A 25485-nucleotide genomic window follows, 5' to 3' on the forward strand; every position below is an offset into this window, starting at 1 on the left:
TTTGATTCCGTAGCACCTCAACTAATCTTACAACCTTGAACACTTTAAAAAAAGGGGGGAGGGGCGGAAGGGGGGTAACTGGTTCTCAACTAAATGAAAGAGGCTCATACGAGCTAATGTCATCATGCAAGGTAATAGAGGTCAAATCCCTTAATCTCAAGGCTGAGATTTGTGCTTAAATTGGGGAAAGAAAAGGAGGAAGTGCCTCACTGTCACCCTCCAGCAACCCACCTGGGGCAGACCGCAGCAGCAGAAACAAATGGCTATACAAAACCAACTTCCAGACTTCCATCCCAGAAAGAAGGCAGCTGCAATGCAGGACCTACAGCATGATGTGGGAAGAAAGATGGCTAGATGGTACTTGGAGGAGTCCTTTCCATCAACAACAGGGAATACTAGTTTCATCATTGATTTGATAATGTAATAAAAATGTACAGTATTGAACAGAAAAACTCTCGAATCAGAGCAACATGTTTATGGTGCACGTCATGTCGTAATAGGCACAAGCAGTTTTGGCAATGATTTGCCATGTGATTGGTCATTTTTACTACAACCACACTGCATCCATCTGTACTATAGATTTCAGTGAAACTTTACACAAGACAAATATTCCACTAGATGGAAGATGATAAACTAAACTAGAAAGTAAAGTTTCCTGAACTAGTCCAAAATCCAGGACTAACACCAACTAGTCACCAGCACCACTCACTTGAAGGGAGGGGAAGGTAGCAGGGTGAAAAATCTCAGAGAGGCTTCTCTATTTCTACAGTGGTTTGATTTAAATGCTACATCATTTTTAAGCTCTACCGGCTTTAGGGTTTGATAGCACAAAAGCCATGAAAACCGTTTTATAGTTATGGTACTTCTTGTACTTTTCCTATTGTCAGATTTTAAACTAAGTAGAACTTCAGTGAGAAGGGACTGGAGGCACCAAACTTCTTACTACCCATAAGCAGACAAACCCTATCATTTAGGATTTGAAATCTGCAACTCTACAGGACAGAGCCAAAGCAAATGCAGGCTTATTAGAAGAGAGAAGGACTGACTAAATTATGAATGTACAGTGGGACTGAGTTCCAGAAAAAATGTTGGATTAGCTGTTTTTTACTAAAACTTACATAGCTAGATTTAGAGAACTGATTCGTTTGTTTTTTTCGAGCTCCAAGGTCGGAACTAAAGAAAGGGTGATACTATACTAGTGAAAAGCTATTTACCATTCAGTTTGTGGATATCACTGTTTATAGTGGGTTAAATATTGCTCAGTTACCTGGGTGTGAACTTCACTGAAGTTCATGTGTTGTACTAAGATAACTTAGGATAGAATTTGGCCCTTTGAAATAAGGTTGATAGCATAATAATAAATTACCTAATACATCATGGAAGGCAAAGGTCAAAGGAGGCAAACCACAGAGTACACAACTGATTATTCATTTATAAAGAACTGTAAATTACATAGTGCGTTGCAGAAATACAAAGAGGGTATCTCTGCCTCAAAGCTCTTACAATCTAAATTCACACATTAATATTTTTAAAAAGATTAATTTCTCTTACTTATTAACAGAGACTTTTATAATCCCAATAGAGTACTCCAAAATGAATGTTTTGCTGTATTTAAGCCTACTTACAAAGACAGTGAGGTGAATGGAACAATTCGTGTCCTATTGCTATCTTTACTGCTCAAAATATTCCATTTATAAATAGAAAGATTACAGACAAATGTGGTCAAACATGCAGCTTGTGTGACAAGGGATCACTTTAGGGAAGCCCAGTACTACCATGTAAGGTCTGCATTTAAGAGGGTATTTTTCCCTGAAGGTTGGTAAGGATTAGGAAAAATGCAAAATTCCATCCCTTTGCATCAGCAGTCATTACAGGTCACATAAGAGATTGGTCTGAAGTCACCAACAGATGGTCTGCATATATGTCCTCTATATGTAGTGTATCGATCTCTTATGATCAGCTCAACATTGTACCAGCAAAGTTCCTGCTAACATGCTAGACTAGCACCCCCTAACAGTAATGAGAATATGTCAAGAGAACTGAGAGGCTAATTAATTTCCTTCTTTGAAGGCATGATGTTAAAGACTCATTCCCACTGCTCAGGTCTTATGAGCTTTTCCAAAGGGATTTGCAGGTCTGGAAGGGAACAGACAACAGTGGTCATCACATTTCCTTATTTGGGTGTCCCCACTGTCCATTCTCTCAGAAAATGGAAACATGACAACTTCCAGACTCCATGCTAGGAATGCAGACTGTTAATTTAAAAAAATCTTTACAAATTTTAAACTGAACTAACTTGTTCTGGAAATTGTTGAAAAACAATAAATGTTGAACTATTGTATGCCATTTATCCCAGAGCACTTGAAAGTGCAATTCTACTCTGAAAAGTAAGGAAAGTTGCAGCGGATAAATACCTAAAGAATAACACGTAAAATTTGCTCTGCTTCCATGATGACAGGCAAATACCTTAAATAAACTTTGTTTAAAATTAACTTTGTATTTAACTGTTTATGTCTGAATTTTAGAAATCTCAAAAATATTGTGTGTTAAGTTTACCTGACACCCTCCTCCCCACAAAAAAGAAGTCCCCATCCACTCCAGCACTCATCCCCTCAGACAACAAATTATGGCTCCACAGACAAATATTGCTTTCTACAGTCTTACATGCTATGCTGGTTATGCAATTTCCCTTTATACTGACTTCCATTATTCAATACATCTAAGGCACAACTTACATGCTATCAATCACTTCTGCAAAAATTGCAATGCTAAGTTGTGTCTACAATTCATTAGAGTTGTGAATAGCTCATTGAACATGACTTTCACACACTTAGGCAATCCTCCTTCTGAAAGAATATGAGATAAGGTTACTTTAATCCTTTCAAAGAATTGCACTATTTTGCTTTCCTTTTTATCCCCTTAAATATCCTTCCTAGTTAAGAAATTAACATTCTCTCATACAATTCTTACACAAATTGTACTTTTACTTTTCTGCATCTCTTGTTAATTACATGATGTTATCTGGAATAATCTATTCAAGAAGCACCAATAACTTTGGTTACCAATAAAAGAGAAAACTTAGCATAAATTGCTTAGCACAAAGTTAATCTTATAAAGCAAGGAATAAAGAGGATCTAACAGCTATTATATGACTTATCAGCTTCCCAAAAAGGGTCACTCTATACTTTTTTCAAGAGACTAATTAAATACCTTAACAATGTCATTGAAACTTCATGAATCTTTCAATAAATTATACCCTGCCTCTATAACATGTTTTCATTTATTAATCTCACTTAAAATGCAAAGAGCTATGAGAACCTCATTGACAGTTAAGCAGGGCCACTCAGTTAATTCTTATTATATGGTTTAATGCAAAGAATAATGACCGCTATAACCTATGACACAATTAAAACTATAGCCATCTGTCACAAGACGTTAATCCTCTTATTTCAGCAGTCATCAGACTTTTCAAAAAGCTTTCCTAAAATGCCTACCTTTTAGGAGAAAGCACTTATTGTTGTGGATAACTGGACATGTTTTATATACCTGGAGTGCATTTTACAAAATTTTAATGTAGAATTTATACACACCACTGTATGCTTTTAAGAGGTATACTTCTAATCAATTTCTCTTGGTTCTCATTTACTAGGCACAATGTTTTTAGGATGAGGAATGATGATTCATTCACTGAAATTGAAAAATAATATACGCATTCTAATACTATTTTAAACACCTAAATTTGGGACCTAATCTGCTCAATAGCTTCCATTTAATGCTTATTGCAGTGATGCATTTGCATTGAGGAAAAAACAGAACCCACTGACTGGCATAATTATTTTCTCTAATTAAATTAAGACTTAAACTAGGTCTTTCATTTAAGCCCTTATAGGCCTTTATCAAGAGCAGGACAATAATAATAGTTTATAGTAATAGACAGATTCATGTTGACATTGAATGTCTACCTTAAATGAAATATGTAGCTACTTTCAATAGAATCAGCTCACTCAGGAGTCAGTTAAAAAAATTCATAACACAGTAGTTAGCTCGATTCAAACTGTCTCAGGAAATGGAAAACTGGTTCAAACAGAAGGGCTGTGGGAGCTGTAGGACTATAGGCAGCTCCAGGATGGGAAAATAGGTTGGGCATATCTGTCCAAATTAAGTCAAAACTAAAGAAACTTTAAATAATATTAGGTGTGGATGTGGAATATATGTTTGACACTTTATAATGCTATGTATGACATGAGAAGTCACATTGGGACTGAGCCATCCTGTTGGAAAATCCAGAAGAGCAATAACACCTGGTTTCTTTATCTTTACACAAATAAAAATTCCATCCATGCTCTTACGTAGGCTGAGAGGGTGGAAGACCTGTGCAAGTCAAGGAGAGTGACAGAGGAATTTCATGTTAGGATATTTAGGTAAATAGGGCAAGAAATACTGTTCACTCTTGTCCCAAACTCCAGCTTTAAAGCCATGATGGTAACAATGATTCTTGAAAGCTGAGCTCTCACTGCTCTGTATGCCTGGCTGAAAAAAAAAAAAAGAGTATTTACAGTGAGCAGGGAAAGGGCATAGCAAAGTGATGAAACCTCATGGACAAACCTGAACAGCCTCTGGTATCTGCAGGAAGAGAGGTGCAACCCTAAATGTTTCAGCTGAGATTAGAAACCTTAACATAACAAAATGTTTTTTTTAAAAGTATAGCTGTTTAGTTTTTAAACTAGTGAGCCTTCTGCAGCTTCAACTTCAGTTTCATCTTTGGTTTACAAGTCTCTTCTCTAGGGACTTGCATAAGAAAGTTAAAGATGGCCATTACCACTAACACTGAAATGTTTAATTGAAGATTCAATATAACATAGGAATAGCACATAGAACAGAATCTGGAGGACTGGTGCAAAACAGCAGTTAAATTTAGGGTGGCAGACTAGAAAATTTCCCATTGGCAATAGAGACTCCAGCAACCACTTTGCTTAAAGACAATAAAAATCTTTTTGAAGATTGATGTGCTGGGAAATTTACAATGTATTAGAAATCTCAGACTGATCAGCGTCCCCAAACACGTGAATAAGAAAAGCACATTTTAGAAATTCCTCAGTTTCAGGACTATTGAGATTAAGCTTCATTAAGAGCATTTCTTCTTCCTTAGATTAGAGGCTATTAATTGGGAAGACTATTAACAATGTTTATGACCTGGTATGTCTTGGTGATCCCGCAAGTTACCAGTGAGAATTCTGAAAAAGACTAGAACTAAATCAGATCATGAATACAAGAAATTCAGGATCTCTACATTTTAATCCAGCCTGGGTGGTACAAAGGGATATTCTTGTAACTAATATAAAAGCAATTTGGGAACCTCAAAGCAAAAAAAACACTGGAGTGATCATGTCTTTTAAAAAATGAAAACAAACATTTTATTTCCACCAAAAAACAAAACCCAAACAAAAAGCAGCTTTATAAAACTACTAATATTTCTGATGCAGCTGACTGAGGCCTGAACTACACGGGGGGCGGTCTGAACCAAGATATGCACCTTCCACTACGCTATTCACGTAGCTGAAGTCCAAGTTACCTGGCCATCCTCACTGCAGCAAGTCTGGACTCCGTTTACTCCTCCTGCCGAGGTGGAGTACAGGCATCGATTCGGGGATCGATCGATCACTACCCGCCAAGTCGAGTAGTGAAGATGTACCCTTAGACTAGGATATATGCCAGTAAACAACAGTTAAGACTTTGCTATACAGTTGTTAAATTACATGATTCCTGGTTTATGTTTCTGCAGAGAAACTCGATTTTGAAAGTGATTTACATAGCCTTGACCCTATCAATACTTACATCTGATACCCCTGAGGGACTTCTGTGCCAAAAAAAATCAAAAATTTTGCACACAGTATTTTTAAAATTTGGCAGAATTCTGCAAATTTTTATTTGTCAATAAATAAATGTGGTTCCAGCATGGCAATGGAGATCACCCTGAAGCTCCCATCTCCCCCAGTACAGGGACTTGGCAGCGAGGCTGCACCTGACCCTGACACAGTGCAAGGGCTGGGCCTACCCCAGAAACACGCCCAGGCCCTGCCCCTGTGCACCAGGTATCCACCCCCTTCCCTCATTTCCCCCACATCCCCTTACCCAGCCCCACTGCCAGCACTCATTGTTGCACAGAAAACAGGAAGGCTCCCAGCACACAGATGGGAAGCTTGACTGGCACTAGGACCCAAGAGGCAGCATTCAACTGCAGAGTCAGCAGAGCAAAGATGCAGCCTCCTTCAACGGGGCAGCTCCACACTTGCAGAAATGGGGGGAGGAGGTTAGTAACATGTAACCCCGTGTGCCCCCCCCCCAACAAAACTGCACCCATAGTCATGTCTCTCCTCCCCCCGCAGCTTCCTTGCCGGTTTATGTTGGGAAGCACAGGAATTCTGCAGGGGGGGGGAAGGGGGCGTTTTCTCTGCATGTGCAGTCACACAGAATCCCCCCAGGAGTAATCTGAATAATTTTATATGTAAGAGCTCTCCCACTGAACTCACTGGTACTATTTGCGTGCATAATGTTATGCACTCATGCCTTTCCAGGTTTGGGACCCATCTGCCTTGCTACACTCAGACTCTATTAATCCAGTGCATTATCTCTCAGATGCAGATCCAGTTTGTTGTAGGACAGATAAATTCATTCATACAACTGTTTCCTGTATACAATGGTGTGAAACATGTTCACTGGATTTTTTTTTTGGGGGGGGGGGGGGAGGAGGTCGGGTCTTGACTTTTGCCATCGGAGTCTCCTTATTGGCCTCTAATTAATTGCTATATAGTTATGTTTAATAATTTGTGCTGGTTGCCCCTCTAGAGAATTTGTGTCTTACTCACAAGACCTAGGGGAGAAAAGTTAAATTTGCATTCATTCAAATTATTTTTTTAGCAACTTTTAAGTAGTTAGATAATAAAAAATGAAACTATTGAAAAATCTAAGATTTCATTAATGCAGGAAAAAAAATTTTAAAAATATTCTAAGTATCTTTAATTCCACAACTCAGGATGCTCACAAGTCTGAAATAGCAGTTAGCAAACAAACCAAACATGGTAAGTACCATGAAATATAAATGTATGAGTTCTCGGTTTGATTTTAACAACTATGGAGCATGTGCACCGTGGACATAGTATGACAAGTTAAAGGGTTACTGCATTTTAGAAACCATGTATTCCTCTCTTATTTAATAGCTGTTACCATCATGTTTAGCTGCTGCTGCTCCTCTTGCAGATGGGAATTCACTGATATGATTAAATTTGATGGTATGATAATGTATGGTAATCGTGATTAATCAGAAGCCTACTAGCAAATGGAGGATGTTGGGTATTATGTCACCTGCATTTTAAACTGCATTCCCTCTATGCCAGCTTGACAATATTTGACAGCTGGAGGGATCTCATGCTGCATCTGCTTGCTACTACTTATAGATCTGATAAGAGAAAATGCCCATCATTCCTTCACTATCTTAAGTGCTGTAATTACAGGGCTTTGCAGACAAGTTGTGAAAACAGTAAATGTTCAAAACGAAAGCTTTTTGCTAGATGTTGAACAAAGCTCAGTCTCACATCTGCAAGGGTCATAATCTGAAAGAAATGTAATTTGATGCAGCAGTCTCATTCAAACATGATTTGCATGAAATGCCATATAAAGCACTATCCAAGAAATGTCAATCAACACCACCTGATACCATGTATCCTGTTAAATGGAAACAAAATGCTTTCTACACTACCTGTGATCTGCTGTTGCCACACAGTAATCCAGTGAAAATTTAATTTACTGTTACTGTTATTATAGTACAGCCATAACTAAAGCAGAATAATTTTGAGGAAGTAGTACACTAGACTTGTTTTCACAAGTTTTCTTTCATTTCCATTAGTAATTTACCTCCTAAACAAATGCTATTATAAAACATGTAATAGTTAATCACCACCCATCATTGAATATCATTCAGAAATGACAGACTGTTCTGGAGATGTAAATTGCAAGACATGAATTAAGAGTAACACACTTGTTAATGTGAGCCAAAAACTTTAGATACTAGGTTTTTAAAACCCCTGAGTTCCTTACTTTTATACCACCTCATTATTAAATCTGAAATAATTTTGAAAATGACATGTAATTCAATTTGCTTTTTGCACTTTCCAGTACAATTAAAACAATTTCATTTTGCCTCATTCCCCTAAAATGTTGCAGTGTTTAGGATCCACTAAAGCAAAGAGATTTTTACATAACAAAAAATGCTTTAGTATAATATCACAATATCAGTTCAGCTACTAAGTTTGCTAAAGCTTTGGTTTCAGTTTTGGACCAAAGTTCAGCCTGTACTCCACTTTATAATGCTACTTAGAATTAACATTAGTAGCAACATATATTGTTTGTATCATAGTAGTGTTTAAGAAACTTAAGACTTCTTTTTAGCAAGAAATTTACAACGAAGGGTTCAATGCCAGAACCAAAACTAATCTGAAATGTAACCTTATATACTGAATTTTTTTTTAAAAGAGCTGATATAGTGGAGATATGTGGAAGCATACTGCAATCAGAAAATAGAAAGAATATTTAGTAATGATGGTGGTGATTTTTGTAAGAAAAATACAATCAGAGAAGTAGAAAGCAAGGATTTTTAAATAGAAAGGGATACAAATGGATAGATACCAGAAACAAGAAATAACTATGAAACGTGGAAAGTTGTTCATGAATGCCTGAGGGCTTTTTCTTCTATTAAAAATCTTCTTTTTATACTGAATAAAACAGAATTTATAAGAATGATTTAATTTAGTAGATTTGAATTCTGCTCTGTACACAAAAGTGTTTTATCAAAGAATAAAGTTTTTGGATCTCAAAATAAAAGGACAGTGGCCTATGGTTGCACCCCTCCCCCAAAGGGTATATCTAAAGGGGATCAAAAAAGCAAAGATTCACCAAAGGGGTGGTGTAAAGAGATGCCTCAGTTACTACTTCTCTGACCCACAATCATTTCCTCTCCATTCTAGAGGACCCTCTCCACCAAGTGTCTAAGGCCCAAACTCTGCCTCCTTACTTTAAAACCCCATGCAAACAAAAGGCCCTAAATATAAAGAAATTAGTGCAGGTCTGCCTGTGGAGAGAGGGCATGACTCCAAGATCCAACTAAGGAGGTCCCCACACACCTTGTGCTTCAGAGTTAAATAATTTGGACCAGTACAGCAAAAGAGAAAGGGTCAGTCAGTGCATCTGTAACTACAGGTACCACTGGCCATTGTCCCCTATTCTCAGGTGGAGCATACCAGCTGCCATTAGCAGCTTGATGCGACCAAGCAGCGTGAGGGGGGAAACAGTCTGCTCCATAGGCTGTTACTTCAGCACAAAGCTAAAGTTCTTGCTAAAGAACAAATACTTTTTAGCCAATTGTGTCAAACTCATTTGCTTAAATTCAGAACACATTTAGTACTGTATTTCTATAGTGTTATTGTGACTCACTTGCTGCATGACTGTGATAAAGGCAGTTACTTAAACATGAAATTTTTCAAATTCATTCCTTACTGTTAAGCTAATAAAGTCATATTACAAATTCAAACTACAATTCATAGGTCTGATCTTCAAAAGTTTGAGCAGCCAGAACCTACTATTGACTTTGCAACTCGATGTCAATGGGTAGGATTTTCAAAAACATCTCAGTTAGGTACCTAACGCAGTTAGGGTAGACTTTTCAAAAATGCCTATGGGTACTCCTGGCTGCACTACACTTTTCAAAATCAGGCCTCTTATTTAGGTGCCTAAATATATATTTAGGGGCCTAACTAAGCCACTATTTTGGAAAATCTTGGCCTCTTTGTGCCTGTTTTCCCAGCTGCAAAATTCAACTGTAGGAAAATTTATCTTGACTTCCCTGAAAATTTCCATTCTTCCAGTGGGAAGGTCTGCATCCTGTTTGCAGCTTGCTCAGAGCCAGAACCAGGCTTGCCAGTAATGACAGGAGGGGTGTGCCCTCACATATGTAGATGCCAAACACTCTGTTCCACCTCCAGCCATTAAAAGGCAGGGCTCTGCTGGATATTCTTCTCAGAGCAACTGTTTTATTAATTATTAAAAATCTCCTTCTGATTTGGCTGTTTGGGCTTTCTTATTTGGCAGTGAGAAAGATAGGAGGGTTCTGCCAAGAGATCTTCTCTCTCCCATTTTACACTAAAATGGGGATAAGAACATGCAAGTGCTAAGCATTGTTATATTTGATGTCATACTACACATGGGAAACATGGTCCTTGTATCAATGGTATTAGAACCTTCAAAAACACAATTTAAGCATAGTATCTCAACTGACCATATGAGTGGCCAATCTCAGAATATTTACTACTTCTTTTAATCTACAATGTTTAATGGATTAACCTTCAGTTCCAAAGCTTGAAGGACTGAGTGCACTTTATGGAGAGTTTTGAAAGAAGACATAATACACAATGCATTACGATTGTGTATGTTCCTGGATTAGACTAGAAATACTAAAATAGAAATATCTGCAACACAGATTTTAACACATCAGAGCAAAAAAAATGTTCCATAACAAAAGCATTTCCTCCACACAGAAATCGTTAAAATATGTAATACCTCTGATAATGATGCAAATTTCACACCATATTTTATTTTCATGGAAAACAGGATGAACAAATAAATGGAACACACAGAACTTTCAAATCTGAAGGTAAATTTGACTTGAGTTCAACAGCTATATACTACAATTGATAAAACAAAAGTGAAATATGTACAATGCTACTCAGACCTAGCTCTTACCTAGCAGCTTTGGTACTCTATGTAATAAACAGTTGTAAAGCACTTTACAAAGGAGGTCAGTATCATTAGCCCTATTTTACAGATTCGGGTAACTATTTTACAGATTTGAGAATGGAAGTCACTTACCCAAGGTCTTACCCAGCAAGCCAGTGGCAGAGCCAGGAATAGAATCCAGGTCTCTTGAATCTCAGTCCAGTGCTCTTTCTACTAGGATGCACTGCCTCTCCACTTAATAGGAACAGACGCTAACCAAAAGAATTTTCTTAGCTCTGAATATCAGCTACTTAACAAACAGTAAGTACCAGTGACATTCTCACATAAGAAAGATGCCCCATTTTCTTTAGGGAAACTTTTAGGGGAGAAAAGAAAAATATTCCTATCCAGAAGAGGAATACAATTCTATATCAAAAGTAAGCTGAATCTTTGTTATTTTATTCCATTTAAAAGTTGTGCTGTATATGAATTATTTTTGCTATATGTATGTACGTTAGTATTTGTCTACTGCAAATAGGAAAAAATATTTTAAAAATTCTAATTGTACAACCTATTTAAAGAATCAAGTTCTAATTTTAATATGTTTTCACTTTTTCAAGGATGTCAATTACAACAGATTTATACATTCTTTCTTCCTCCGATTTCTTTTCATTTCAAAATTTGCTCACTAGCAGACTAAAATATATCACATGAAAACAAAGTGTAAGATTCTGAGATACAACATAATTCCAATTTTCACAAACAACAATTTAAAGTAACATTTTTAAATGCTAGGAAGACTTCTCTGTTTTGCACTCAGATTTGCTCAGATAAAAGTATTTCCTCTAGTTACACCACAGTCAAATTGTGGTAGCCTGGAGTACAGAAATTTCACAGAAGTATGACAAAATTGGGTAAAATGATAACTAGGCTTTGTAAAGCTACAGTTTGTTTTAGGATATGTAACATTTTTTATACTTCATAAAATAGATTCTATAGTTATGACTATCAGTTACTCTGTACAAAATGAACAAGCATAAGTAACTGATTGGATAAAGATCTTTGAGAGGAAATATTCTGCACAGAAATAATCCTCATACTATATGCATATGGAAATCACAAAACCAGCACAGTTTTTTGTAATCTGCCTTTTCTAGCTACAACTGATTTCTCTACCGATGAACTCTGTATATGATACACATTTACTTCCCCCTTCCACATTCCATATATTACCAAGGTTTAGCTTTCCCATGTACAAGAAAAGCACATGTGGGCCTCCAAGTTTTGGCAAACGAAGGCAACGTTACACAAAAATTACTCATTTACATGATTTGATACTCTATGTGAACAGTTGTAAGTAACTAAAATGACAAAAAAATAAATTAAGATGAAAAATACCACAAACTGGAAAACTACGAACAAGTGATTTTGCACACTTCGTCCACTCAGAATAAATCAGGTGGTCAGATTAGTTTAGAGAAAGAGCTAAAAGATGGCTAGTATGTTTTGGAAGCCAAAGATAAGCAAGAAGTGAAGGAGCATTCAATGCCAAATCCATTTTTGATATAAAAATAATGAAACCTTTTAAATGCTTAAAGCAAGCAGAAAATAAGGCACTGATTTTATAATAAAAATATGGAGCTTTTTAGCCTGAGATATGTTTTTTTTCCCCAACAGCCTTTCTAAAGGATGCCAGTAGTAAAATGAAAAAAAGTTCTCTAAGACAAGATGCATTTGTACTTCTCCCTTTGGAGAGACTAGTTCAACAATTTTACAGTTAAATAGAATTAATTCTGCTCTCAAAAATTCATTGACCTTAAGCTTTTAACAAACATTTTCAACTGCAGAGATTACTGTCAATATTTACAAATCCTTAAAATTATATTTCATTGGAACAGCTTTTATTTGCTATATTAATATTTCTTTGCAAATGTATGCTTATCCATATCACAGAAGAAGCAGCAGCTGCTACTCACAGGAAATCTCTGAGGTCCTACAGCTGGTCTTGGCTGGGTTGGGACTGGCAACAAGGGCACTGAAACAAGAAACACCTTTTAATACAATTTATTTTACCTAACAGTTGTTGACTTTATCTCCAAAAGCAGTCACGTAGCAGATCTTAATCACTGCTGGTTATGATTACTTTAAGAACTAAGCATGTGCTCCACAGTCCCTAAAATTAGCTAAGAGGAGACAAGTTTTGTTTCCAACATGCAACAGGCAATTAGTATTCTCATGGTGTAATTTAGATAATGCAATCCTGAATTTTCCAGAATTAAACAGCCTGTTGACATAGGGGAAAAAAACTACATATGGCCAAACTGAAAGAAGTACACTCTTTTAGACCTGTAAAGGTGGATCTAAATGACATAACCACACAGCATTTAAACAATGCTTGAAATGCAAAAGAAGTAATCCAACATATTCATCCTAAATTCTTCTCTCTCAGATCCTTTTAGATAGTCATTGTGACTCCCGACAGACTCCCATGCTCCAGCGGCTCTTTATAGTATCTTAACACTATACATGCTAAGGCATCACAGCAGATCAAGAACTGGAATGACTACAGAGAACCTAAAATGGGAGGGAGAGGGTAAGAAGTTCAGAATTATGCACAGATGTCTCCTATTAACATTACTGAACAGGACATTCCACACACAAGGCTCCTTCCTTAAACACCTGGCAGGTTGAGAAGGGTCACACTCAATTTGTGATATTCACAGTATCAGTGTAATATCTCATATGAAAAATAACCTTTCTATAAAAGACTGCAGCAGGCAAAGGATCCCCCGCCTCAAAAACATAAAGCTATTAAACTGAATTTCAAAACTTCAGTAGTGGATCAGCACTCCTCTATATTACTGAACTTCTTGGGGTTGTTATTAACAAAACCACAATACACACAATTACTAAAGTTCTTCCCCTTTATGGTGCACAGGAGAACACGGTCATATCTCAACTGATGTGGTAACAGAGCTGTTGGGAAACTTTCCAGAAAATATTTTTTTTCCATTGGAAAATGCAGATTTATTTCAACATACTGTTTCTGGAACAGGGTTGGTTTGAACAAATTTGCTGCTTCAAAAAAAGTTTTGGAAAATATTTTGAAATTGTTGGAACATTCCATTTGGACATTTTCTACATGAAAAATTACATTTTTTCCACATCAAAATTTGAGCTAGTTTTAGTAAAAACAATAAAATATAGGTCAAAATTAAAATGAAGCATTTTGAAAATGTCAAAACAAAAAACATTTTGACTGACCCAAATCAATTTTTTCTTTCAGATTGCAAGTCTGTGAAATGAGGAATTTCATCCTAATTTAGGATGACCTTTCCATAATTTTCCCAGGATGGAAAAATCATTTCCCATACATCTCTAATGGTCAGTTATCAAATATGACTTTAGATGGAGGCCACCGTGCTACATTTCTGAGCAGGAGAATTTAACATTAGAAGAAAAGACATCCAATAAAACTTATTACCTCACCTGCCTTGTATCTAATACCCTGGGACCAACTGGACTACAACTACACTTCACACATAAATTCTTAGTGGTATTCACAGCAACTATTAGCACTTGACACTTCACCACTGAATTAGCAAATTTCGTATTGGGGAATCCAAATCCTATCAAAGATTTCTCAAACTTCGCTTCTTAAAAAGTGAGTAAGATACAAGAACTAATGTATTAGGTGTGACCTAAGAACAGTTACTATGTCTAACTTCCAAACACTTCTGTTGAATATTTCAGTTTTACTATTTTATATATTGACATATGGGCTAAATACACTAACTTTTCACCTTTGGAATAGTGTGTTCAAACTCTATATTAGGTTACAGGTTAAAATCAGTTTGATGGTCTCGTCTTAGTTCTCACTGAACATCTGTCAGTATCATACAATCATCACCCACTTTCGAAAGATGGGGAGTTTGACAGAACCATGACTAAAATAGCTTAAGTGTTACAGGTCAGGTCCTATATGCAGTAAAAATGCTGTATAGGAAAGAACACACACAAGAAATAGGCCAGCATTCTGTTCAACTGTCATCATCTGTTTTGGTATAGTGCCTCTGGCAATGCGCCGCCACCCCCCCCGCCTTTTTTTAAAACACGAATGAATTTAATACTTGTGAAAGATGATAGTTCAAATCCTTTCAAACCTTGGCCTTGCTGCTGAGGCAGCAAAGATGGCTCAAACCAGCACTCTTTTCGGAACATCAAATTAATCCACAAATTTTTAATGATAGAAGTGGAAGAACCGGTGGTATAACATTTTAAAGCAGCACAGTGTTGGACAGGATTTTAAATAAGAATGGAAGTAAATATCATCTGATGGTAAATGACCAAGAAATAGTTAAAAGAGACAGCAGAAACCATCCCTGTCTCATGTTTTAAGGGATTTTTTAATAATATTTTTTCATACAAACCAGAAAATTGCTTTAATTTAAAGAATATTTTTAAAGGATAAAATTGAGTCACTGCATAGCAGTTTAGTAAGTTACTAAGGGACAGTTTGGTAGCTCACTTCTGAACTTTTGTAGCTCCCCAAAATCCTTGGTGGGATAGTTATTTGTGATACCAATATTAAAGGAAAAAACCTGAATCCCCAAACTCAAAAAAAGAGATTAATTGATTTGTGATTACTGCTCAGATTGGGATCATGCTGTACTATCGTATTTGTTAATTATTCTTATTGGAATGTATTGACCTATCCAGTGCTCACAATCTTGGGGTGGAAGAGGCAGTATGTTTGCAGGAGGGTAGGAAGGAAAGAAAAGTTTAAGATACAGCAATGTGAAGGACCTAGTATCCAAATGCTGCAAGTGACTGATATCTGTATGTAGGGTTACCAGGTAGCAACTGAGAAAAAAGGGACAGGGAGTGGGGGATAATAGGCGCCTATATAAGAAAAAGTCCCAAAAAACGGGACTGTCCCTTAAAAAATGGGACATCTGGTCACCCTAGCTGTATTTCAACGTCATGTCTGCTGAATGTGTAAACGGCAGCTTGCAGATTTTCATGTGCGAGTTTCTCTTCCATTCTTCCTGAGGCTGATGAAAGCATGGAGTACGGTTGTACTCCTCAGGTACAATCTTGATTTGAACATCTATCTTAGAAAGCAGGAAAAAAAAAATCTAAATTTTCAGAAAAAAGCAGCTCAGACAAGAAAATTTTATAGCCAAGATACAAGGGGTATGAAACCGTTTTGTGGGAATACTTTGCCTTAGAGAACAGGACTGGTAATGGGAAGTTCTTCTCTGATATAAAAAGAAGACTTTATCTTGGGAATGAAAACAGATGTTACCTACAGGTAGGACTCTTCAATGGGAAAGTTTCAGACTCACTCTTCAGGCCAAAGTGATGGCCATTAGGGAGACTACTTCCACAGTCCTGATGGAAAAGTTCAAATGGCAGCTTCATGACAATCGACACTATAGCTGTGGAGACTGTTTCAGAAGATGTTTAAAACTATTATTAATCATGTTTAAGGCTATGATTTGAATATGATAATCCTACTTGCATGCATGTATCATTTTGGTAACTGAAGTTAGGAATATTGTCTATGTATCTATTAAAAATGTGTTTACACCTGGGGAACGCCAACTAGGCACAAGACAGTCAGTCTAGGTGGCTGGCTGGGAAGGACCCATTCAAGTCAGTGGACCATAAGGAAGAACACTAAGTCTTAGAAAAAGCTAATGTCCCACCTGGGAGCCTTCCTGAGGATGCTACAAACAGCCTCTGAGTCATGGCTGCTATGACATTACAGGGACATGTGACCAGATCACCTGGTACTGGACTCCACCTTGGAATACCAGTGTTTTTCTGCTGAAAGGCATGGGACCCAAGCTTGGAGACAAAGGATTCCTGCCATATGCAAAAGGTAAGTCAGGGGAGTGACATCATTGTGGCTCTTCACTGACTCCCTGCCCAAAGAAGACTCTTGGAAACACCTGAAGGAACAAGCATTGAACTAGGGGGAAGTGTTGGACCAGGCGAGAGGGATTTCTAGCCTGTGAAAGGAACTGGGGTTTTCAAGCTGCAAGCAAGGGCAGCTGGCCCCTTAAGAATCTCTGCAGCTGGCTTAAATCATCATTTAGGATGAGAATTTGCTACTTATATCCAATCAATCACTTTAGTAAATTAAGATTAGATTGTGTTTTTGTTTATTTGCTAGGTAACCTGCTTTTTGATCCGTTTGCTATCCCTTCTAATCACTTAAAAATCTATCTATTGTAGTTAATAAATTTGTTTTGCTTTATCACAAACCAGTGTGTGGGAGTTGTATCTTGGGGCAAATTTGTGTTGTATATTCCGTCTTCACAGTGAGGGAGGGGGAAAATTTCATGATCTTATTCTGTACAGATCTGTGTGCAGCGCAAGACGGTATAATTTTGGGTTTACATTCCAGGGAGGGGGAGGGGTGTTCTTGATCAGCTGGGCAGTTCCCTAACTGTAGCCTCCCCATGCAGAGCAGATCACAGCAGCCTGTAAATACTTCAGCTGGGTGGGTCCCTACCTGTGTGTACACTGGTGAAAGAGCAAACTTGGAGAGCTTGGCAACTTTTCACAGCAGCACTGTGAGAGGGAGCCAAGGCTGGAGGGTCAGGGGGGCTCAGTGATACCCCTGTTACAAGTGACACCCCGAGGGGAACCCATCTCCGTAGGTACTGCCTGGGGCCTAGTGCCTTCAGAGAAGGGGGTCTTCCCTCACAGTTCCAGGTCCACAGGACCCTGGGGGCAAAGGATGACCCTGGCTTGGTCCCATTTTACCCCCTCCCCCAAAGTGCAGCTCTCTCTCCTTTGGCTGTTTCTGGTCCTACCAGCTGGTATCTCTGGCTGGCTTCTCTCTGACAATTTCCTCCCAAGATTTCACGCATGAAAACAGATTTAGAGAAACAGAAAATAGGAATGTAAGAAAGTAAGTTTCCCTTATTTCTGTTTAGAACAAATGTCCTTAGTAAAGAGACCTAATCATACTTGGGCTCAGCCCTGCAATAAAATCACTTGACAGAAATTCCAGACAGTCCTGCAAGAAAATTTTAGTGACTTGGTATCACTAAATTTTACAGAATATGCTCGTCTGAGTACCCAAAGCTTCAAATCTTGGTACTTCAGCTTCCAGGAAGCACATTTCAGACTGAATGGATTCAAATGAACTTAGTGAAACATCTACCTAAATTTGTATGATACCCCACATCACTGCAGTACATAAGCACCTTTTGCATGTCTGGGAATGCCAGAATCAACTAAGGAGGGCAGGGTACCATCTTGATTCACCAAGAAAACGAAAGTATACTGAACAACAAGGGAGCCGAACTATTCAGTATCAATCTGGCTTGGTCCCACTCTTCCTTGCAGGTCACTCTGACAATAAGTTAAGTTGTAAGTCATACAGTCAAAGACCCATTCACCGCATGCTGAAGTTGTCAACTGACCACTTTTTTGCTTTTGTGGTACCATACAGAGATATCAGGAACTGAGCATAAGAAATATTTTGTTTTGTTGATGCCCAATACAAACACCTATTTTGGGAAAATAGGTCTAAATTTCCTTTTAACATTTGGGTCTCTGTCTCCCATTTACCTGAGTTAAAGGAATGGTGACTCAGTCAGTCTGCTTGAACAACTAATTGTGCTGGATGTGTGTTACTAAAACTGTATTTTTCTTCATTGAAGAGTATCATTCTTTGACCCCCAACCCCTTCAAAATTTACACTACTGACGTCCTGTCATCATCTTCCATAAGTATACACTTTGTAGGCATTCAAGTGACAGTAATCTACTCCTAAAATCTGAGAGAATGATGGATAGCTGGATTTGAGTTAAAGCCATCTCAACAGACCAGGATTTTCAACCAAACAGGCTAGAATCTATTATTTTGGTCTACATAGAGGACTGTATTTAGCAGTTTTCTGCTTGTCCACTAACACAAGTGCTAAATTGTCTTATTGGTGGTCAGTTCAGAAAAAAAGGAAGATTTGCTGGAGTTTAAGACGAAGAAGAGGAGATCAATGAACTGTGTCAACACAAATCACCATAAGACCCAGAAGGCAAAGACTTTGTCATGTTGAAATTCTAATATATAAAGGTTACAAGACTCATTCTTCAGGTGCCTACCTCTTGCGAATACAGCTAGACCTTCACTGGCTAAAAAAAAAGGAGCTCCCACACAAGAGATCTTGAACAGAGATGAATTTTTGAAAAGAAATTACAAATCAATTTTGAACTTTGAATATTCAGAGCATACAAGAAGGAGATATTGAAAGATGTTGAAAGGAGATATTTTGATCAACAAATCAAGACAACAAAAGCCATATTTGAGATAAAGAGGTATCACTGGCATGACCAAGATTTAGAAAATACTATGGGTGCTGTGGCAAGGCCCAACGTGAGCAGCATACTGACAGTATCTGTAACTACTGATATAAAGAAGAAAGCCATAAAAGGGTGGATGGAGGATGTGCTGGTATGCTTTTTGAAGTCAGACAGAGCAAAAATCCCCAAATGCTGTTTGCTAGAATTAGAAGAGGGAGGCTGTCCATCTGGATGCAAAACTTTCATTGACTAGTTGAAGAGGTGTGGGACAGGCTGAATGTGATTCTTTGCTTTTCATAAAACAAATACCTTCAACAGTTGCTTTGGAAATCTTAGAAGGATGAACAAAAGGGATTCATCCAAGACTAAGGAGCTTCTGAACTATTGCAGTTATTCCAACATACTGACTGAATAGGTGGGAAGTATGGCTTTTATTAGATATGGAAAACTAAAATAATCTCCAGGGAACAGCCATTCTGAAATCTATCTGTGAGAAGCAGATCTGGTACAGGACTAACATACTTGAGATTTCTCCCAATTGGCAAAGCCTAGTCCTGTCAACTTTCCTTTATTTGACAGAATGATAAGCAGAAAGTTAGCTTCAGGCCAGGACCTCTGCTCATTTGAGGACAAAATATCTATCAGATCAGAATGTAAAAAAATATTTGCTTTTTCTAGTGATGACTACAGTCACAAAGACTTTAAATTATACAACTATTGCTTTTCTTTAGTCTCAGGCCTTGTCTACCCTACAGGGGTAACGACACCTAAATTATGCTACTCCAGTTACATGAATAATGTAGCTGGAGTTGACGTAGCTTAGGTTAACTTACCGCGGTGTGTATACTGCGGTGTGTCGAGGGGAGACATTCCCCTGTCGACTTTCCTTACTCCTCTCATTCTGGTGGGGTACCGAATCAATCTGAGAGAGCTCAGTCATCGATTTAGTGGGTCTTCACTAGACCCGCTAAATCAACCCCCGGTGCATCGATCGCAGCGGTATCAATCTCCATTAAGTGTAGACATGGCCTCAAATTCAACACAGCCAAAGAAGTTGCAACTAAAAGTTGCCCAGCAATGAGTGCTGGAATTAAATAAGTTATGAAAAAAGTGTTTGCTTCTCAGGCTTTGAATCAAATAATCCATTAAAAGCAGTGGAGCTGAGAAAAGAACAAGCAGAGCATATCTTTTCAAATTCATCATAAATAAAATGGATGCCGCTTGTACCTTTCACATGATAATTGCAGTTTGAGAGGTGTCACAGTATATTCACACACAAATAGTTGGATGGATGTTCTGAGAGTGCCTGGCTGAAGCTAGAATATCACTTGTGAAATTTTAAACTGCAATGCTTAGCCAGTTCTTGAAAACTGATGTCCACTATTTAAATATATCTTCTTTACAGTTGGCAATTCAATCGCTCCTTATTATAGGATAATGCAAATTTTACCTTAAGTGTCATTTTAAAGAAGAGCTAGAAATGGAAGAGGCTTTGTTTTTTCAACAAACTACTAACTTTGGCAAAATATTTGCTCTATGATTAAGCAAGGAGAATTTTAGCCTGAAATAAGTTTTTGTGTAAGTTAGGACTGAATGATCACAGAAAACCAATCCTGTAGATAGCATTGCCAATTCAGGGAAGAGGGAGACACTAACACAAAACTTACAATATTCAGAACACTCACCTTGCACAGGCGTCACTACTGTCCCTTTGAAATGTGGGTTTATATGTATGTTCTTCGGTTGTTGGGGTGTCACTGGGGGTGGAGTCATCATTATTCCAGGTGTTTCCATCTGGGGTGGCATATGTAGTCCTGGAGGAGGAGATGAATGGTGCTGATGCTGCATAGGAAGCAGCGTTTGTAGCTGTTGCTGCTGGAACAGACTCCTAATAGGCTGCTGCTGGTGAGGAGGAATTAACCTCTGTGAATGACTCTGCAAATAACCAAAAAGAACAAAATCTATTCGGTTAAAATCCAAGTACACGGATGTAAAAAAAAAAAAAAATCAGTAACAAAAAACACAACTTGGATTCTTTGAGAATGTTCGAGGCCAAATTTTCACAGAAAGACACCTCCTATTCCTATCATTAAACCAGCTGAAACTACTGGAACTACAAGTATGGAAGGAATCATTTGAAAGCAAAAAAATGTCAACACGAAAGGAAAATAGACAGGAAACAAGTAGTAAAGGGGCCAGAGCCTAGCACATGGAATGTTACCAGTATCCAAACAAAATTTAAAAGACAGATGAGAATAAAATGTCACCGTCAAGTATGGGTGTAGGTATCAGAAAATGAACAGAAGTAGAGAAAAAAACACATATGGTGAAGAATGGCTTGTGTTACTAGTGATGATCAACTGCAGTGTAGTACCAAACAATTAGCTCTGTTTGTATGTGTCACTGGGAAGCACAGTTCAGATGCTAGTGGATTTATTATGGTATCTAATCATTGTACAGCAGTAGAGCCTCGCTAAGAAAACTGGCATCTTTTTGTTGTACTTTGTTCCAATGTAAGTATTGGATTCACTAAAGGATGTAGCTGCATGGACAAGTCACATTTAACTAAACATAACCTTCAGACTTGAACAAGTAGCTTCAAAGTATTGGGTGGGAGGGGTGTGAAGCGTAGGATAGGGCTTCTCCACATGAAGAGTCACAGATGTACATAAACAAATGTGTCTTGATACCTTGATGATAGAGCACAGAAAGTCTTATAATAAAATTATTAGATTTTAATTTAAAATACATTAAATTAATTGAAGACTGCAGCAATATAATAGGTGAAAAAACAAAGGTGATTTATTTCCCACACACACCCCCAATCTGTTCTACAAGCATGAAATATTGACATGTATGTTTTGAACCATCAAGTATTACAGCAATATCTACTAACAATCTGTTATGGTTTAATTAATCTTTCCATGTAAAACCTTGCTCCCTCCCTTTAATGCATCACTTCTATCATACCCATACACAGACTAATCTAAGAACAGGGATCCCAGATAACAGTACTTCACAAAAAACAAACAAAAATTAATGATATTTTTTCACCACTCAAGTGTTCTCTTTTGGATAAGACATTAAATTAAGATTTTATCATTTGTTGTCATTGTTGTTCCCATGGCATTTTTCATAACAGAGGCATTAACCCCAATAACTTGGCCAAATTCCAATGTGGGTAACTAATCTGCCTACCGAAATTCCCCTGTAATTTCAATTGCAGAAGTTATACTTCATCTGCAATCTTAGAAAACGGTTGTGTAGCATTGCTGAAGTAAAACTGCTGTGTGCTAACCCACAGGTGACTACATTTCCATGGTGAGTGAAGACTCCTCTCTAAGAGCTTGTCTACACTAGCGAGCTTACAGCAGCACAGCTGTCCTGATGCAATTGCGTGGCTCTAAGATCGCTCATGTAGCCGTTATATGTCGACGGGAGACATAATAAAACCACCTCCACGAGCAGCGGTAGCTATGTCAGCAGCAGCAGGTCTCCCGCCAACATAGTGCTGTCCACAGCAGCGCTTCTGTCAGTGTAACTTAAGTTGCTCAGAGGTGTGTTTTTTCCACACCCCTAAACGACGTAAGTTATACCAACAACAATGGTAGTATAGACAAGCTCTAGGTTTTTATTTTCCCCTCAGCATAATGTACAATATTAGAAATATAAAAAGACTCAGTTTTAAGAAATAAAGTCACATCACTATTTTAACAGAGTCTTGAAAGTCACCAGAATGAATTCAACAGAAAAGGAATTATCTGGTCACATTTTTTCCATGCCAGGGTAAGTAGCAATCAGTAATGTTAGACTGAACAATCTCAAATGCAGAGATGGCTTCCCTATACAACTGGAGTTAACCTGTTCCTCTCTGTTGATGCAAAAAACAGAGAGCCTGATTATCTGTTAGCGTCATTTGAAAAATGCTTGACATTTTGATATACCAAGGTCTCAAACTCTGAAGTGGAAATGTGACCCTTCTCATACTTCCACAATCACAACTATAGTTGAGAGAATAATGGATTACTTTTAGGTTTGCTGGCAAGACCAAACCATTGGGGAAAAAAAGATGAGTTTTGGGTCAAACAATTTTTTTTAATTAAATATTTTCAGCAAATCGAGAAGTTGAAAAAACTGTTTTGCATCAAACAAAATGTTTCATTTTGATTTTGAGTATTTAACATTTTTAATTTTTTAAAAATTAAATTAAAGGAAATTTCAAAACAAGAAGTCATTTTGAATGAAAAAATTCAAAACAGTTCAATTGCAAAAAATGTCTAAATTAAATTGTTTGTTTGTTTTTTTAATTTTTCACTGACCAAAACAAACAATACATGGAAATCTATGAATTTGGGGACTATTTCAGCATTGCCAAATCTGTATTTTTCACTTAAAAATGTTTTGGTCAAAAATGTGCATCAAGTTCTAATCAAAAGACTGTGAGAAGCCCATGTTACATTATGGTCCACTGGGGAAGCAGTAAATTAAGGTTTGGGTTTTTTAAATCTTTGTTAATGATTAAGAATAGTACAGATTCTTCTAAAATTCACCCCAGTTTTGAAAGACAAGGAGTGACAAAGATCTACAAATCAGAGTAATAACTGCCAGAATTACTTTCTTAAAAGTACCAATTTCATAAAGAAAATACTGTGCATTTGAGTTACCGCTGTCGGTGGCTGCGTTGGCAGCAGCGCAGGCCTGTGATCCTTCATTCTTCCCCTTTCATTGTTGTCTCTTCTTTGTTCTCCCATTCCATGACACATTATGGAACCTCCTCTCCTCCCTCCTCTCCTTGAGCCGTAGCGTCCCTGTTTAAGCTGTCTTTCCCTTTCTTCAAATTCAAATAACGCTGCTTTGGCTTCTGCTGAGAGTTCTGTTATATGGGAAAAATGCATATGTTAGGTATTTGCGGTGAGGATTAGAAAGGACACCATTATAAGTAGAGAAAAGTGTCACTACAACCAAGATAAAATTTGCAGGCTCTTTGATCACCTTAAGGTGGCAATGGCATGTTAACATTTCATTAAAGCAAAATCAATGTTTTTCTTTTTGTGTATTTGTATCTGCTGCAAAGGTAAACATGTAGTGGCAGGTTAATGAAACTAACACGGAGGAAAATGTTATTTTACTATTGAAGTCTGCCTTACATTTGTTGCTTGTTGTTGAAGAAGTTTGTTATGTGAAAGGAACTAAACTGCCAGCACTGGTAACTTAATTCTCTGTTTATCCACAGAAAAGGCAAACAGAAAAGAAAGCATCAGGAAACACTACAGCAAAGGTTATGCATAAGCATAGTTTTCAAATGCTTCACCTTCTGTTCTGTGCATTTGTCTTGTGTCAAAGACCTTTTTTGAACATATTCAGCTAATGTCATTTTTGAGAAATATGAAAACTAAATAATACACACATTCTTATGCCATTTATTTTCCTGCATATGTGGCTCAAAAAGAGGGATGAACTTTACAGGGGACAAACAAAGACTAAACACATACTATAGATTTTGGGCCCATCTACAACTGAGAACCTGGTTACAACAGTTGCCCCCAGTTTGTTTATAATGTGGCTAAATTTTGCAGAGTAGATGATACTCTACTAGGACCTGGAACTAAGTTAAAACCCAAGACAATGCCCTTAACCGGGATAACTATGATTCAGGGGACTAAATTACAGTGGAAGTGTGGACTAACATACAAAGTCTGTACTAAATATTAGGACATAGAGCGAAGGTTTCACCAGCAGCATGCACCAGGCAATACTTTATATGTTGTACATTTTAATGGGGTCCAGTTAGCGACAAGCAATATAATAAGCTAAACGCTTAACTAAAATATCACTAATAATAATATGGTGCTGCTTTTGAAACGGACTCTTCCCTTTATCTTGTTAACTGTGCAAACTTAACACCATTAGACTATGTATTTGCTGGACGCTGAAATGAACTTACGAATCCCCCTTTTTTTTAATAAAAAGAAATAATCCATGTTTAATGTTACAATTTAAAGGGACAGCATCAAGATAGTCACATTTCTGTATGAAACATTTTTCTCAACTGGTATTACAAATAATACCTAAAATTGAAAGTTTAGAGAGAAAAATGTTTAGTTTGCATGTCAAAGCATGCTGGGTATAAATCAGTTTTACTGCTCCTACTGAGTCATTTTTCCATGTTGTATGGGTCTTTCACATAACCATGGGGAGAAAAATCTAAAAGTAAGAATGTGACAAAAATGGCAGGTGATGTAATAGCCAAAGCTACTTAAATCACTGTTTTAAACTTACTTATGAGTGATCTCATTAAGCTTTCAAGTTCACAGCTGAATGAGGCATGCATGTGTGTATGTGTGGGAGGAACAGAAACAGGAACCTGCTGCTATTCTTATTTGGGTGGAGATATTTTGCG

At 37.5% G+C, this 25485-nt stretch overlaps 1 protein-coding gene across 6 annotated transcripts in view; it reads right to left on the reverse strand.

Moving 5' to 3' along the window:
• The window catches only part of RBM33 (RNA binding motif protein 33), a 146279-nt gene that overhangs the window by 71280 nt on the left and 49514 nt on the right, over positions 1-25485 (reverse strand). For all 6 annotated transcript variants that reach the window (XR_012157626.1, XM_073334566.2, XM_073334565.1 and 3 more), the window contains 3 exons: positions 23750-23958; positions 20771-21020; positions 12741-12799 (listed from right to left, as the gene is read on the reverse strand). Coding sequence is in view for 5 of the 6 variants with exons in the window: in XM_073334566.2 (XP_073190667.1) it covers positions 12741-12799; positions 20771-21020; positions 23750-23958 (518 nt within the window). In the remaining variant the exon portion in view is untranslated. The remainder of the gene's footprint in view (positions 1-12740; positions 12800-20770; positions 21021-23749; positions 23959-25485) is intronic.

Source organism: Lepidochelys kempii, chromosome 2 (genome assembly GCF_965140285.1).
Source record: "Lepidochelys kempii isolate rLepKem1 chromosome 2, rLepKem1.hap1, whole genome shotgun sequence".
NCBI lineage: Eukaryota > Metazoa > Chordata > Testudines > Cheloniidae > Lepidochelys > Lepidochelys kempii.